Source organism: Labrus bergylta, chromosome 8 (assembly GCF_963930695.1).
Source record: "Labrus bergylta chromosome 8, fLabBer1.1, whole genome shotgun sequence".
NCBI classification, from domain to species: domain Eukaryota; kingdom Metazoa; phylum Chordata; class Actinopteri; order Labriformes; family Labridae; genus Labrus; species Labrus bergylta.
In genome coordinates this window covers 30,799,694-30,816,735 of record NC_089202.1, presented here as the reverse complement: position 1 = coordinate 30,816,735, position 17,042 = coordinate 30,799,694, and the positions used below count along the sequence as shown (strand labels likewise).

Sequence of the window (17,042 nt, the reverse complement as noted above, 5' to 3'; positions counted from 1 at the left end):
TTGAGACCTAGACATTTAGGGATCGAGACCGAGACCAAGACATTTAGGGATCGAGACCAAGACATTTAGGGATTGAGACCGAGACATTTAGGGATTGAGACCGAGACATTTAGGGATTGAGACCAGGACATTTAGGGATTGAGAACGAGACATTTAGGGATCGAGATCGAGACCAAGACATTTAGGGATTGAGACCGAGACATTTAGGGATCGAGACCAGGACATTTAGGGATCGAGACCAAGACATTTAGGGATCGAGACCGAGACATTTAGGGATTGAGACCGAGACATTTTGGGATCGAGACCGAGACATTTAGGGATTGAGACCAGGACATTTAGGGATCGAGACCAAGACCAAGACATTTAGGGATCAAGACCAAGACATTTAGGAATCAAGACCGAGACATTTAGGAATCAAGACCGAGACATTTAGGGATCGAAACCAAGACCAAGACGTTTAGGGATCGAGACCGAGACATTTAGGGATCGAAACCAAGACCAAGACATTTAGGGATCGAGACCGAGACATTTAGGGATCGAGACCAGGACATTTAGGGATCGAGACCAAGACATTTAGGGATCGAGACCGAGACATTTAGGGATTGAGACCGAGACATTTAGGGATTGAGACCAGGACATTTAGGGATCGAGACCAAGACCAAGACATACCCGAGACCAGAGTGCTCGAGACCAAGACATTTAGGGATCGAGACATTTAGGGATCGAAACCAAGACCAAGACATTTAGGGATCAAGACCAAGACATTTAGGAATCAAGACCAAGACATTTAGGGATCGAAACCAAGACCAAGACATTTAGGGATCGAGACATTTAGGGATCGAAACCAAGACCAAGACATTTAGGGATCGAGACCGAGACATTTAGGGGTCGACACATTTAGGGATCGAGACCAAGACATTTAGGGATTGAGACCAGGACATTTAGGGATCATCTGTGAATCAGGAACAAACACAGGAAGCAGGAGAAACATTCGTGTCCTAAAAGTGCTCGAATAACAGCGAGTATGAAACTTACTTTAGTGAAGTATGCAGAAAGACTTATCATGCTGCGGCTGAGAAACAGTTTTCAGACCTGCAGAAGGTAGTGAGAAACAGACGGTCAGGAATGACACTTCCATATTTGACTTCTGTTTTTTCAATCTGAAAAGAGAAGTGAGCTCATGAGCAGGATGTTTATTATTGATGGACGAGGTCGGCCATGCAGAGAATGATGAAGACGCTCAGACTTCAGTTTGAGTGATGAGTCCTGATCGCTGCGTTAAAAGATGTTGACACTGTAAATGTGATCATGTTAGCATTCGGGTCCGAGCTGGCTGTGATGAGGAGGACGAGGAGGTGATGAAGAGGTGTTTTTTAAAAAGAGGAGGGATCACAGAGTAGAGGCGTGAGGGACAGATTCTGTGTGAGCATAAAAACAACATGTATGAAGAGAATTTGAGCCACATGGGAAAAATGTTTCTGAGCTCTGACTCAACTTGAGACGTCAGAATTTGAAGTGTTTTATTTAAACAGCTCTCATTTTCATTAGATTAAGAACGTCAAGGTGCAGGAGTTTGCCTTGAAACAGGTATCGATATCCTATCGAGTTTTATAACTCTGGCAAGGCTTAACAAAAAACAATGAAGTTGTTTCTCACGGTTATCTAAACATGACAGATTTAGTGATGGGACTTCCTCTGGGTTTGTTTTTACAGCCTCACTTTAACCACTTCATTTTTTCTAAAAGTGGCTAGTTGTTTTTTTCAGCTCGCTGTCTCACACTGAAGTCGCTTTCTGCACTTCTTGCAGCCAATGTTTGAGATGAATTCTAAAAATATAGAAAATGTATTTGCAAAGAGCGTGAGGGTCAGGGTGGTGGGTGGAGGGGGGCGGGGCTATTTTAATTTGGCAGAATAAGTCTGGGAACCACTTGAAGCATCGATCAGTTAGAACACAGAAAGGTTTACAGACCCATGCAGAGCTGGATAAACACTGAAGCTTCAGAGTCCACCACATGGTGACCTGAGTGAGCATCCACTCTAGAGAGGAGGGGGGGACAGCTCTCTGCAATGTTTATAATTTAGACTGCAGTACCCATTTTAAACACTAGGTGTCAGAAATACAGATTGCTCCTTTAAAAAAAAGATTTTGAAGTCATAATTTTCTGTCATTTAAAAACTCGGATGTATTTTTCTCAGGTGTCTCTGGTCCTCGTGTGGTGCATTAGGGTCTCAGCTCCTCTAATTCATCGGTTTACCAACACTGAACATTTGGAGCTGCAGCAGAGGTGGAACAAATACTCTCTGGGGAAATCATTGTCTCAGATATCTGAATTAACATCCCATAAATCACTGAAATTACAGACACACAAAAGAAAACAGGTGTGGGATACAGACGAGTGGTTTGTCCCTCTATCACATTTTGAACACACACATATTCACATACGACGTCACAAAGCTCTCTACCTCATTTCAGATCAAACAACAGATTTACTTTATGGATGAAATCACATAATCACGCCTCTGTATCCCATGTTTGTGATCACATCAGAAGCTCCCATTTATTTTGATTTGAATGTGTACCTTTCAAAATAAAGTTTCTCTTGGAGATCATAATCTTTAAGAATTAAAAAAAGGTTCTTAACACCAGTTTATTTGTAGGACAGTGATGTTCAATAACGTGTCATCTTGGAAACTCAATAAAACTGAAAGGTCCTTTATTATTTGTATTCTTTAAACCATGTCTTTGTCGAGCCACTAGATGGCGCTGCTCACCTGAACTGAGTTTTAGTCTCTTGTCAGTTGAATTGTTTTGGCCTCTCCCCTGTAACACAATAACAAACCAGTAGATCATTGAAAACGAAACAGCTTCTTTCTCAGAGATATCTTCTTTCATCGTTGAACATTAAACACTTTTAATGAGTTAATGTGTGTTTTCCCCTCTAAATTAATCTAGTTTTTGCAACAAACAACTTTAATCTGCTCAATTTATGCTCGCACGCGCACAGACATAAACAACGTTTCGTTCAGCAGCAAGCAGCTGTTCATTTATATTTATATTTTTAAAACGGAGCCAGGAGAAGCTTCAGTTTTGAATGTCTGAAACTTGACTCTCTCTCTCTCGCTCTCGCTCTCTCTCTCTGACTTCAAACATCTGTTTGTACAAATTGGAGAACATCCTTTGGCACTTCATCTATCACATTTAGAATATGCATTCCTCCTCCCTTTCATTGCATGTAACTTGTTTTTCCTGCATACTGTTTTAATTTCTTTGCACATTGAAATGTAAAGTTCCTCTTAAATCCGCATCAGCTGCACACTAACATTTCTTTCTTCTCTGTGAATGTGAAGTATAAAGAAGAGAAACTCACCTTCTGCACTCCGAAAGAGCACGGACCAAATGGTGCTGTTATAGAGAGGGTGAGAATAGTCTCCAAGTAAACAAGTTTGTAACTTTCGCTTTTGCACACGGCCTCAGGGTGAGGGGTGTGTCAGCATTCTGAAATATGTTATCACCACAAGTACAGACATGCACACAAACACATCTTGATGTAAAGATGATCACGATGAGCAACACGCACGCACGCGCACACACACGCACTGCTTATCTGCTGATATTGAGCACCTTTATCTACATTGTGCAGCTTGTAACAAATGGAAATACAAACATTATATCTATTTTTTGTTGCAAAATGAAAACTAGAACACTGACTCTATTTAATCACTTGTCTGATTACTAACTTTCAGTCTGACACGTTATTCAAAGTGGAGCCGCTGCATGAACTGAGATGAACTCATCTTAAAAACAAAACAGTTTGTGTACAGATAGCAGCAGAGGCACGTTGGAGAAACATGTGAGCCTCCTCACAGTCCCTCCCTCTGTGAAGGAGAGGCCTCCTCACAGTCCCTCCCTCTGTGAAGGAGGGGAGGGCCTCCTCACAGTTCCTCCCTCTGTGAAGGAGGGGCGGTCCTCCTCACAGTTCCTCTCTCTGTGAAGGAGGGGCGGTCCTCCTCACAGTCCCTCTCTGTGTGAAGGAGGGGCGGTCCTCCTCACAGTCCCCCTCTCTCTGTGTGAAGGAGGGGCGGTCCTCCTCACAGTCCCTCCCTCTCTCTGTGTGAAGGAGAGGCCTCCTCACAGTCCCTCCCTCTGTGAAGGAGGGGCGGTCCTCCTCACAGTCCCTCTCTGTGTGAAGGAGGGGCGGTCCTCCTCACAGTCCCCCTCTCTCTGTGTGAAGGAGGGGCGGTCCTCCTCACAGTCCCCCTCTCTCTGTGTGAAGGAGGGGCGGTCCTCCTCACAGTCCCCCTCTCTCTGTGTGAAGGAGGGGCGGTCCTCCTCACAGTCCCCCTCTCTCTGTGTGAAGGAGGGGCGGTCCTCCTCACAGTCCCTCTCTCTGTGAAGGAGGGGCGGTCCTCCTCACAGTCCCTCTCTCTGTGAAGGAGGGGAGGGCCATGTGAGGGGAGGTGTTTGCTGCAGTACTCATTTACATGTATTTCTATCCAGTGGATCTGAAATAAGTCTGTGGACAGGGTTAGGTGTAAGTTTGGGCGTCCTGACTCTGTGCAGGTCCTGGAATATCTTTACTCGTTCACAACAAGAGTAAAGTTCACTGAGCCGCTTCCATCAGTAACATAAACAAACAGGTTCATTTAAAGAACAGTGGGGTTCTATCTGCCGCTCACTGAACAAACAATTAAGATGTTTTTGTTGCTTTTAGAGTTCATGGTGAAAAATCAAATGTGTTCATTGTTGCTTTAAATGACAAATGACCATGTTTGTTCAGATTTCACAGATTTCAAAGCAGAGAAGATTTTGTTTGAAAAGTTTCCTTTTAATTACTAAATTAGTCAGTGAGCTTTTTAAACTGAAGACAGAACAAAGGAAACAGAAACATCTCTTCACATCATCACAAACATATTTACAGAATGTTCATCCAGAATCAAAGAGAGAGACGACCACTTCCTCTTCTTTCCTCATGAAGGAGTGAACATGAACGTTAATCTGAGAATCTATACACCACTCACACATTCATAAAAAACACAATCATGTAGAAAAGAGTTGAGTTAGAAAACAAAGTGATATGTAACTGAAGAAGACCGAGTCGTTTCTTCTTCATCCTGCAGGCTTCATGTGATGAGCTGAGGGAACATTTCAAAACATCTCATTATTATACTGAAATAAAAACAGTCTAAACTTTGAATTCATCTCAGGAGATGAAGTGACATGTCTGTGTAAAGGACCAATCAGTGAGATGATAAAGGTATCTTACTCTCTGATCATTAAGGAAACATGCTATGTTGAAGTTTTAGGTCGGGTACAATCACTTCTATCTGAACCACTTCTCTTGACCCGCTTCCAACGCTGCAACACCTGTTGACCTGATAACTGCTCTCATATCTGACAAACCGAGGGGCGTCCAAAACGGCCGTGTGGGGGGTGTCTTAAAAGCGCCTACCTTCTCTGGTCCAAACAAATCCAGAGCATTCAGGAGCAGAATCTAAAGTTAGAAGGAGGACATACTGGCTGCTGCATTGTTGTCAGAGAAGCCAGCACTTCAACATAGCATGTTTCCTTAATGATCAGAGAGTAAGATACCTTTATCATCTCACTCTCTACACAGCTCACTGACTGGACCTTTAATGACAAATTAATTAACACAAATTTTATAACAAAGACCAGTGTGTGTGTGTGTGTGTGTGTGTGTGTGTGTACTCACAGACTTGACGGTCTGTTTGATGTAGTCCTTCTTGCTGGTCAGGTCGTGGTCTGGATAAGTGTCAAACACCTGAATCACAGAGGAAGGTATCGTTGTTATTCATTTATTCTGAAGCCACAGCATGGTTTATAATGTCTTCATGTCCGTGCTGTTTCATGCAGTGGTGTTTATCCCATCTCTGCCCTGCTAAAAAAATCGATAGGGCAATATATTGTGATAGGCACCTTGCAGATGTTACAGAATCTATACAGTTGCAACCCTGTGATGACACTTCTCTTACGGTGCATTTCACAATAAAGCATACTCAATCCATCGCGATGAAGAACTGAAAGCCAAGATAAACGGAAGTTGGCAAACAAACAGAAAGTTTGGGAAAAGTAAGGAAGCAGCTGGACATGAGTCATGCAAAGTGCAAGCTCTACAAAAACAAGGTTAAACACTGCACCTACACGACCAACCTGTGTGTGCACATGACAAGAAGTACTCAGCCCTAGTTGTGTGTGTGTGTGTGTGTGTGTGTGAGGCCTCTCACCCTCTGACAGATCTGCTTCATGGTCATCTCCTCCAGGTCGGCCTCCTTCAGCAGGCTCTGCACCGTCTCCTTCAGCTGCTCGTCGGTCGGCGCTTTCTTGATCATCTTGATGAGCGGCTCGTCGTCGTCTGAGCTGTCCTCCGCTGCAGACACACACACACACACGATGGGTGGACATTTTTGAATACATCCTATGAAGTGATGTAGGGTCTGACACTGTGAAGTATAAAACCTCTTCAGACGCAGACTCTACAGCCCTGATGAGACGTGAAGCCCTCACCTGTGTTTGTGTTGTTCTTGCTGTTGCTGCTGCTGTCGGCCTTCTTGGTTTTAGCTGCAGGTTTGGCCGGAGCCGATTTCTTCTTTTTAGGCTGGAAAAAAACAAAAACATTAAAAAAACAGCCCGGAGTCAATGTCCACTGAGGTTTAGAGTGCTCCCAACACAGGAGCAGTATGTAACTCTGACACCTAGTGGTTAAAATGGATAGTGCAGTCTAAATTCTAAACATTATAGAGCACTTCCATTGTCCTTTTACTCGTGGATGTGCAGTTGTTCTGCTTCATGTTGGACAGGAAGGTGCGTGCGGTAGGAAACAGGAAATGTGCACACTACATCCTGCAGTGAGTGTGCACTTCTGGGGACAACAAACCCAGGAGGAATTCAAACCCAGGAGGAATTCAAAATAAATCAGGCTTTTTTTTGGATGAGAAATCTTACAAAGTCTGACTGCACAGAAAATAAAACAGATCTGTTTGGATAAAGATAAAAGAGCACAACAGGACTTTCACTGCTCGCCTGTGCTTTCTGTTTTTATGATATCAGACGTTCGTCGTACCTTCTCCTCGGCCTCAGATTCCGACTCGTCTGAAATTTCCTTCTTGGCTCTTTTTTTAGGAGGCCCCGCCTTCTTCGCCGGCGTCCTCTGCCTCTTCACCGGAGCCGATTTCTTTGGAGCCGATTTCCCTCGGCTCGACTTTGATTTGGGAGACTGAAACGAAAGTGAATTAGGATAAGTCGACTGCCAGCTCATAAAAACACAGACCGATGTTTGATATCCATCGATAAAGTTTCTAATTCTTTTTAAGCTAATTGACACGACGAGGGTTATCATGACATCATCATCTTAAACTTTGATTCATGACTGGTAAAGAAATCAAACGATATTGATACCCGTTTTGTTACCACGGCAACAACAACAGAAGTCACATTTAAAATGAAATAAAATGAAAAGGTTTGGTATCAAGAAGAACTGAAGAGTCACACAGTTGAGACGAGGAGAACCTGGAGGTTGATATCTGGAGAATGTGACTCGTTAGTGACATCTAGTGGCAGCTGGGGGGAACTACAACATGCTGAACATCTATGTGTTGAGTAGAAAGACTTTAATATCCAAAGTGCACAAACATTCAGGAATCCATCAGCTACAAACAACTTGCACTAAAGTAAGAGGGACGATGTTTCTGAAGAAAATATTTGGAAAATTGAAGATGGGACCGATCTGATCTGATATCGTATCAAATATCTGACTGACAGCGCCGATCTACGTAACTGATTAAGAATGATCGTTGGGCGCGTTCAGTCTCACTCTGAAGACGTTCAGACTGAACTGTCCACTAATCGTCTCCATGACGACGTTCAGACGACAGCTCATACTTTATGATCAAACATTTTAACTCTTCAGTTTAAAAGATTTAATTTGAAAACCTGACATGTTGCTGCTGCTTCCTGTTTGTGTAAAGCCAGGTTTACTGCAGCTTTGTGTATCCTTACATATAACACTAACAACAACATCATTAGTTATAATAAAATATTGGTAAATATTTATCAGAACAAAATGGATCAGAACATTTTTTTAAAAGTGTATCATGCATGTCTAGAAATGATGTACTCTGTATTTTTATGAAGAGAGAGTGACATATCTTTAAGTGAAGGTCGTACCAACGTTGAAAATATCACTGGGATTTAAAGCTTTGAGATTTTTATCGAATAACGGAGATTGTATTTCTGTAAAACGTGAAATCAAAACAGGATCGCAGTATCAGACATTTTGAAACTCACACTTATAAATAAATCTTACTGCAGATTAAATTAAAACAAATACTTAAGATCTCACCACCCCTCCATGACTCAAGACCACCTCAAACCCCTTTACCTCGTCCTGTCTTTATTTAGAGTATTTTGTTTTTCCCTCTGATAATGTCTCCACATCTTGACAGGAATGAGTGTCTGACACACCAAGGAGATCGTCGTCCTAGTTTTTGCGGTGTGTCTCGTAGCTACATGCCTGGATAACCTCACCTCATCATCATCATCATCGTCGTCTTCCTCCTCCTCATCCTCTTCTTCCTCTTCGTCAGCAGACTCCTCCGACTTGTCAGACCTCTCCTCCTCTTTACCCGACGGTTTGTCTTCAGCGTCCGATCCCTCGGCCTCGGCTGAAGCGCCCGCCTTCTCCTCCTCTTCCTCCTCGTCATCCTCGTCACTGCTCGAGTCCATGACGATGGCTTTGGACTTGCTTCCTGTTTTGGACTTCTTGGGACTGGACGACGAGCTGCGGGGTTTGGGTTTGCTCTTCTTCTTGGCGCTGGTGTTGGAGTCGTCGCCGGAAAGTTTCTTCTTTGATTTCCTCTTTTTCTTCACGGGCAGACGCTGCAGAAAAACAAAACGAGGAGGTCAGTTACCGTGGAAACAACACAGTCTCTTCTGATTAGACCAGACCTCTCTGACAAAAACAGAAATTCAACGCCACACACCTCTGGAGTGGCTTGTTTTCCACTTCCTCAGTTTGAGTGATGATTCAAACCATCAAACCAGAACAACTCAAACAAACCGACTGAGGCAGCAGTCAAGCCGGTAACTCCAGAGTTCTTCAAACTAAAATAACTGTTGTTGTCCAAAGAGTTTGGCAGCTCCTAGGCGAGCCGATAACGTTTGATTTCCATTTTAAAAATACATCCTACATCCTAATACAAGAGCCTGTGTCCACTGCGTTTTATTTACGACTAGCAGCTTTTTCTTTTCTCCAACTGTTCCAGACGATCATCTTTTTAACTTTCTAGAAAGACGCTGTGGACATCATCAGCGCTCTTTTCAAAATGTATGACATTCCCCTCACATGATATTTGTGTCTCTTATGGATCGTGTCGTGTACCCACATCCTCCTCGCTCCGTGTCTGACCCGAGTCCTCATTATTATTAAACTCATCATCCAAACTAAGACAGCTTAGAGCACAGTGAAGGGAAAGAAAATCTCAAATATAAAACATGCAGTAAAAACCAACGGAGCAGTGTCGGTCATACAGCGGCCGTTAACAGACTGTTGTCATGGAGACAGGACGGACGTGCAGCGCTTTTCCTCTTCATACAAGCTCTCCTCTCTCGGATAAAAATAAACTCCTTCATATATGACCAAAAAGTCTCTCTGTGGAGATCCTTTTCTGAGCTTCATCTCTGATGGACATACATTCATGGCATCGTGCCTGAAGTCTCTACGGAGAACAAAGAAACATTTAACCACACATCTTAAATACGCCCGGCGCCCTGCTCACCTTCCCGCTGTTCTTCGGTGCGATGAGAAAAGTCATGATCCTGTCCACCAGATCGGCGTGCGTTCCTTTCTTCTCCAGGTCCAAAACGCCACAGACCACCTTCAGTTTGGTGTTTGTAAAATGTGAATTCCTGCATTTACATTTTTTTTTTAAATAACACACAAAAAGAGAAAAACTTAATGAGCCTGTGAATCATTTAAATCAACACTTTTTTACAGCCGTCTTTCTGCCTGAGGACATTTTTTCCTTAATGGCACTGAGCTCAGAACGTGAACTTTTAAAGTGTCCTGTTTTAAACACACTCATTGACTGATCCACGAACAGCTTGGATCTTTTTACAGAAACATTAGAACAAGCAAGACATGAAAACAAGAAAAATCAGGAGAAAACATGAAGCCTGAAGTTAAAAAAATCTTCCTCATTAAAGGTATTACTTATTATCTTTATAAAACTTAAGTGAATGAATCTTCTCTACAGGATGAGGCCGACGTGTCTCTGCAAACAAACTCACTTGAGGAGTTTTTCTCTCTTCTTGGCGTACAGCTCGCTGTCGGCATCGAAAGGAAATCCGTTAAACAGACGCAGGCTCTTCTTCATCGTGGCCATCTGATAAAAGAACAAAAACAGAGCAAAGAGACAACCTTTGAAAACAAGAATAATAAATCTGCCTTTTTTATGATTTACAATCTAACTGCTGATGGAGAAAACGATGTGACTGTCTAAGGCCCCGTGTTCACCTGGAGCTTCTCTGAAGCAGCCTCTCAGAGGAAAAGCGCAGCGCCCAGCGTCTTTTTTTTTATGAGATAAAAATCTTTCAACTCTTCAGAAAGGCGCTGTTGATGTCCCCGACGCTCTTTTCCAAATGTTTGATATTCCCCGTATTTTGCCGCCTACAGGTCGTGTCTTATACCCACATCCAGGGGTTTTCCTGGCTCAGAATGGGCCTTTGGGGGGTGACTATACGCGTTATAGTAAAAACGTTCGACCCGTGTATTACAGTATTGTAAGAGTCTGTATTACCTTATTTGACAGAAATCTGTGCATTTCCTGTCATTGCTGTCCATTTTACAAAGAATATTATCATTATGCTTAAGTTACTGAAACCACAATTAAATCTGGTAAAGAATTGTTTTTATTGCAACAGTGAAACAGGGGAGGAGAGGGATTTTGAGGGAGAGGGGTGTAATGAGATTGAGAGAGGGGGGGGTCACATCCTGCCAGTGCATTTCACCCTCTTCCTATGATGGCTGCTCTTTTCCTTTAAATTGTGTTTTCGTTTTACATTTGTTTAAGTACATTTATTTGAGTTAAGGTATTATGTCAAACAATCACAGATTTCAGTCTCAGATAATTTGGATCATTTGATCAAATCAGGAAATTGAGAAATAATAAGAATGTATTTGCTGTTTGACAGTCTGTGTGGAGAAGTTCACAGACTACAGCTGGCTGACGTTACGGTCGGTAACTTATTGATTGTTGATAAAAGCAGACACGGTGGAAGTGAACGGAGAAAAGTTGAACGTGCGTTCCCGACTCGGTCCATACGGATCGCGGATCAACCGTGTTCCTTTTCACTACAAGTCAACAGGTGTGCGCGGTGGTTGGCGTTCCGGTGTGTGTGTGCGTTTGCAGCCATGTATGTTGGTGTGTCTCGTCTCAGCGTGCCCCCGTGATGACCCGCATTGCTCTTTGAAATGAACTCGCCATACGGAAAATCAACCCTCATTTAGCGCTTGTGAGTGTCAGCGGAGCGTCATGAACCAGTCAAAAGAAACCAACAGTCAATCAGCTGGCTATCCAGCACGAGCCACATGCGTAAACGGATGAGAGGGGAGATGACTGCTAGAAGTCAGAGACGTCGTATTTAAGTTTATGTTCTGCTTGTTCAACAGTCGTTTGATGTATTGATATTTAACATACATTCAGAGAGGATTTGTTTTGCAATTTGAATTGGCTTTTTTTTTTCTTTTGGCGCTGGTGATTTTCCTTTGGTGCTGGATAAAACCTCTTTTGGGGGCGCCAAAGAATTCTCTATGCAGGAAAAACCCTGACATCGTCTTTGCACCGTGTCTGATCTAAAATATAAAACATGGCATTGTCAACAAAGTGTTGTCATAGAGACAGGACAGACGTGCAGCACTTTTCTTCGAAGGGGGGGACGGGGGTTGCTCCAGGTGAATTCTCCTGATTATATCCTGCTGTGTTCTCACATCAGCTCACTCTGACTTTCTGCAGAACAAATATGAGGAGGCTGGAGGAGAAACATTCAGATGTTTGTGTTCATCTATATTATAATAATATTTCAGTCTCTATGTTTGTACCTTCCCCGGTCTGTCGAACAGGATGACGTGCAGAGGTTTCAGGTCAGCTGGCTTCATCTTTGTGATCTGGTAACCAGTGCGTGGAATGTCTCCTAATTTATCTCCGCTACCTAAAAAGACAAGCAGACGTTTTTATAAAAAGGTCATACACACACACACCTGGATAGTTAGACAAATATTCATGTCTCACAAAGTTAAAAAGTTTACCGTCTCCAAACTTCAGCTTCTCCTTTTGCTTTGGTGCCTGGAAATCGAGCCTCTCGACCGTCTTCTTCGCTCGCTTGCCTTCGAGGATTTCCCCCACAGCTGCACCAACAGAGTGAAAGAAGACAGTTAACTTAACTTTACGGGTTCTTACTGTTAACAACTGAACCACAATTTACACATTGCCTGTGCACACTACGTTCTGTCAGCAGCGCAGTTATCCTCCGTCATACGGTGAGCACCCTGCCCGCTTGGGTCCATTTCTGGAGCGCAACAATGATCAGCTGTACACACGTCACAGGAGAACTTCAAGATCACGCGGGAATAAAGAGAAAAACATGTTGCTTTGTCTTTGTGAGGATGATTTGTTGTTAATTCTGTTTTGACGTCATGTTGATAAAGTGATGGAAATTGACCGGACGCTCTGTGCGTTTCCTTGTCGGACTTCCTGCCGTGTTAGTTCTATTGTGTTCAGCTTAAAGTGTGCTTGCAGCGAGCGCCGTCAAAAATAGATGTCACAGCATATTTGAAACGGAGACCACTGGACATGCCGCCACGCTATGGAGACGGGCCGTGGCGTTTGATGTGGAAACAGGAGCATTGACTAGAGTAGCAGTGGACAACGCTGACAGACCGCGGCGCAGACGGACTATGTGGAAACTGGCAGTAAGCAGAGTCTGAACAGTGAAAATGAATTCTGCTCTCTCAATGAGAGAAGACAAATGAATGCTCAGTCTGTTTTAATGCTTTGTAGTAAGAGCCACAAGTATTCTTTATAAACTGTATCATCAAAGATTTAACCAGTGACAGTCAGCTGTTTGAAAGACAAGAAACACAGGGGCATATTATTACTTATCAGGTGGACCCACCACACTATCAGAGGGTGATGTTATTACAGGACCGGACTGGAGACAGTAAACCTTTTCTGTACCTGATATTTTGGAGCTGCTCTTTTTCGGACTCGACTTGTCTTCCTGGCGGTCCTCCACTTCTTCCTCCGACACCGCAGAGCTGTCCATCGTTTCCTCCGCCACCTCGCTCATAGTCTCACTACTGTCTCAGTCTGCCGGAGAATCTTTTAATCCTAACAGGAGAGAAACATGTTCAGATCAGACTTAACTCCTCAGGTGGGTCAGATCAGTAAAGTTACCTGACGTTATAAAGAATATAAATGCACTAGTCGAGAGTTGTCAGATTGAGGCTGCTGCACAGGGAGCGTGCCAGAGATGTTTGATGCCTTGCATAAAGGTAACCTGGGAAGTACTGGGGAAGTGACCCGGCACCTCCTCCATCCACCAGACAAACTTATATTTTGGTCAGCACCGGTTCAAAACCCAAGTCCCTCCAGACCGAGCTACTGCCGTCCTAAATGTGAATTAGTGCTGCAGGATATTGGAAAAAGCTGATATCTACTGATAGATAAAAATAATACAGAAACACTGTGTGGAAACATGGCCATTATACCTGGGCCTCCAACAAACAGGGAATCATGTTACATGTCATATATACACCTGTGTTGATTTAATGGACAGATTCAGAAAAATAATCTCAGCTTGTTATATTTTACAAAGTTTTCAAATGAGGTATTTAGAAACTGAGTTTTACCAGGAAGAAGCCTTTAATAATAAAAACAGCAGTTAAGTTGTGTTAAGTTGTGTTAAGTTGTGTTAAGTTGTGTTAAGTTGTACTTTCTGCTCCGGCTGAAGCGGTGTTGTGTTTTGTGTGTGTGTTGTGTGTGTTTTGAGTGTGTGTGTGTGTTTTGAGTGTTTGTTTTGTGTGTGTTTTGTGTGTATGTTTTGAGTGTGTGTGTTTTGTGTGTGTGTTTTGAGTGTGTGAGTGTGTGTGTTTTGTGTGTGTGTGTGTGTGTTTTGTGTGTTGTGTGTGTTTTGTGTGTTGTGTGTGTTTTGAGTGTGTGTGTTGTGTGTGTCTGTTGAGTGTTTTGTGTGTTGTATGTTTTGTGTGTGTGTTTTGTGTGTGTGTGTTTTATGTGTGTGTGTTGTATGTTATGTGTGTGTGTTTTGAGTGTGTGAGTGTGTGTGTGTTTTATGTGTGTTGTATGTTTTGTGTGTGTGTTTTGAGTGTGTGTGTGTTTTGTGTGTGTGTGTGTGTTTTGAGTGTGTGTGTGTTTTGAGTGTTGTGTGTGTGTGTTTTGTGTGTTGTGTGTGTTTTGAGTGTGTGCGTTTTGAGTGTGTGTTGTGTGTGTGTTTTGTGTGTGTTTTATGTTTTGTGTGTGTGTTTTGAGTGTGAGTGTTTTGTGTGTGTGTTTTGTGTGTGTGTGTTTTGAGTGTTGTGTGTGTGTGTGTGTGTGTGTGTGTTTTGTGTGTGTTTTGAGTGCGTTTTGAGTGTGTGTGTTGTGTGTGTGTTTTGTGTGTGTTTTGAGTGTGTGTTTTGAGTGTGAGTGTGTGTGTTTTATGTTTTGTGTGTGTGTTTTGTGTGTTGTGTGTGTTTTGAGTGCGTTTTGAGTGTGTGTGTTTTGTGTGTGTGTTTTGAGTGTGAGTGTGAGTATGTGTGTTTTGTGTGTGTTTTATGTTTTGAGTGTGTGTTTTGAGTGTGAGTGTGTGTGTTTTGTGTGTGTTTTATGTTTTGAGTGTGTGTTTTGAGTGTGAGTGTGTGTGTTTTGTGTGTGTGTTTTGTGTGTGTTTTATGTTTTGTGTGTGTGTGTTTTGAGTGTGAGTGTGTGTGTTTTGTGTGTTTTATGTTTTGTGTGTGTGTTTTGTGTGTGTTTTATGTTTTGTGTGTGTGTGTTTTGAGTGTGAGTGTGAGTGTGTGTGTTTTGTGTGTTTTATGTTTTGTGTGTGTGTTTTGAGTGTGAGTGTGTGTTTTGAGTGTGAGTGTGAGTGTGTGTGTTTTGTGTGTGTTTTATGTTTTGTGTGTGTGTTTTGAGTGTGAGTGTGTGTTTTGAGTGTGTGTGTGTTTTGTGTGTTTATTGTGTGTGTGTGTGTTGAGTGTGAGTGTGTGTGTGTGTGTGTGTGTGTGTGTGTGTGTGTGTGTGTTTTGTGTGTTTATTGTGTGTGTGTTGAGTGTGAGTGTGTGTGTGTGTGTGTGTGTGTGTGTGTGTTTTGTGTGTGTTTTATGTTTTGTGTGTGTGTTTTGAGTGTGTGTGTGTGTGTTTTGTGTGTTTATTGTGTGTGTGTTGAGTGTGAGTGTGTGTGTGTGTGTATTGTGTGTGTGTGTTTTGTGTGTTTATTGTGTGTGTGTGTGTGTGTGTGTGTGTGTGTGTTGAGTGTGTGTGTGTGTGTGTGTGTGTGTGTGTGTGTCTTTAATCCTTCAGATGAAACGACGCTGCGGATTGGCGCGCTGTAACTTCACGTCACAGATTTCAAACGTTAGCTTGTTTATCTTGTTAACTCTCCTTTAGGAAACCATTTCTACATCCTCTCCTGAGACACACAGCTGTTCGTTTGTGAACAAACTTGATCGAACATGTTGAAGATGAATTTAAGAAGAGAAACAAACAAGAGTAACAAACAAGAGTAACAAACCGTTACCGTCTGAGTCCGTCGGCTAGCAGCAGAATGCTAACACGGATGCTAACTATCATAACGTCCCAGAGAATTAACATTAAAACATCTTTTATAACACAAAGAAGCTGCGCAACACAATCCACATACATACCGTCTGATATCCACACAGTTTCTGTCTGAGGTTAGGACAGTAAAGTTTACCTGTTCAGGAAGCAGCGACCTGCGTCTCATCTGTCAGTTTTTTGTTTTTAATTTCATGATGGCGGTTTCTCTGCGGGGCGGGGCTTGTTCTGCAGCTACTCCTCTGATTGGACAAATTACCGATGACGCTGCCTTTCTCTTGTTCGTTAGTGGATCGAGGGACTGTAGTGATAATTACTGCCCCCTTGTGTCAACACTAGCGGCACGACAGTCTGACAGACGGACAGGAATGGATTTGCACATTTGGGCGTCAGAAAACAAATAATACAAACAATTAAATAATATTAATAATAATAATAGTAGTAATAATTAGTAGTAATAATAATAACAATTATAATAATATAAAATCCAGTTCTGGTTACTTTATTCCTGTTGTTTCTTATCCATCATTGCACTACGGTCACTTTATTTATCAAATTTTTACCTTTACAGTTATATTGTTTATATTAGTTCTGTTGTTCTATTATTCACCATGCACCTTATTAACTTATCATTTAGTATTTGCCTACTTGCACATAGCTCTGTATATATATATTTATTTCTTGTTTACTGCACATAGTTCTGTTTACATCTGTTAGTCCGATCACTGTCCACTTATATCTACTCTTTTATATTTTGTATTTTAAGTTAAGTTTAAGCTTTAAGTTGTATTTAAATTGACACTTTATATTTAGGGTTAACATGTTTCGTCTACTTGCACTGTTGTTAATTTATTGCTCTGTGTGCCTTTGAATTGCCCTCCAGGGACAAATAAAGTTTTTTGAATTGAATTGAATTGAATACTAAGACTAATACTACATCTACTACTACTAATAATAATACTAACGAAAAAAAAATTGGGGCCGCAGAAGCTCAGTTTGTAGGAACTGGAGGGCTACGTATTCAAGTCTGGAGATTGGTCTGGTAGCTGGAGAGGGGCCAGTTCACTTCCTGAGAACTTCTGAGGTGTCCTTGAGCAAGGCATCAAACCCCCAACTGCTCGGGCGCTGTTTCAAGTGCAGCCCTCTCTCTCTCTGACGTCTCTCTATAGGAATAATAGAGTGTAAAATAAATAATTTTG

At 42.3% G+C, this 17,042-nt stretch overlaps 1 protein-coding gene across 2 annotated transcripts; it reads right to left on the bottom strand.

The window, feature by feature from the left end:
- Positions 1-1,035: 1,035 nt before the first annotated feature.
- Positions 1,036-16,075, bottom strand: dek (DEK proto-oncogene). Of its 2 annotated transcripts, none has more exons than XM_065957567.1 (14): positions 15,983-16,075; positions 13,249-13,401; positions 12,321-12,419; positions 12,114-12,223; positions 10,304-10,398; positions 9,793-9,922; positions 8,543-8,893; positions 7,080-7,232; positions 6,524-6,614; positions 6,244-6,386; positions 5,712-5,780; positions 3,369-5,133; positions 2,773-2,821; positions 1,036-1,418 (listed from the first exon to the last, which is right to left on the bottom strand). In XM_065957567.1, exons 2-12 carry the CDS (start codon positions 13,358-13,360, stop codon positions 5,122-5,124), a joined length of 1,365 nt encoding a protein of 454 aa, XP_065813639.1. In that variant the 5' UTR covers positions 13,361-13,401; positions 15,983-16,075; the 3' UTR covers positions 1,036-1,418; positions 2,773-2,821; positions 3,369-5,121. The 2 variants fall into 2 exon arrangements, with proteins under 2 accessions (XP_065813639.1, XP_020512867.2); XM_020657211.2 differs by having other exon boundaries at positions 1,036-1,092.
- Positions 16,076-17,042: the final 967 nt, after the last annotated feature.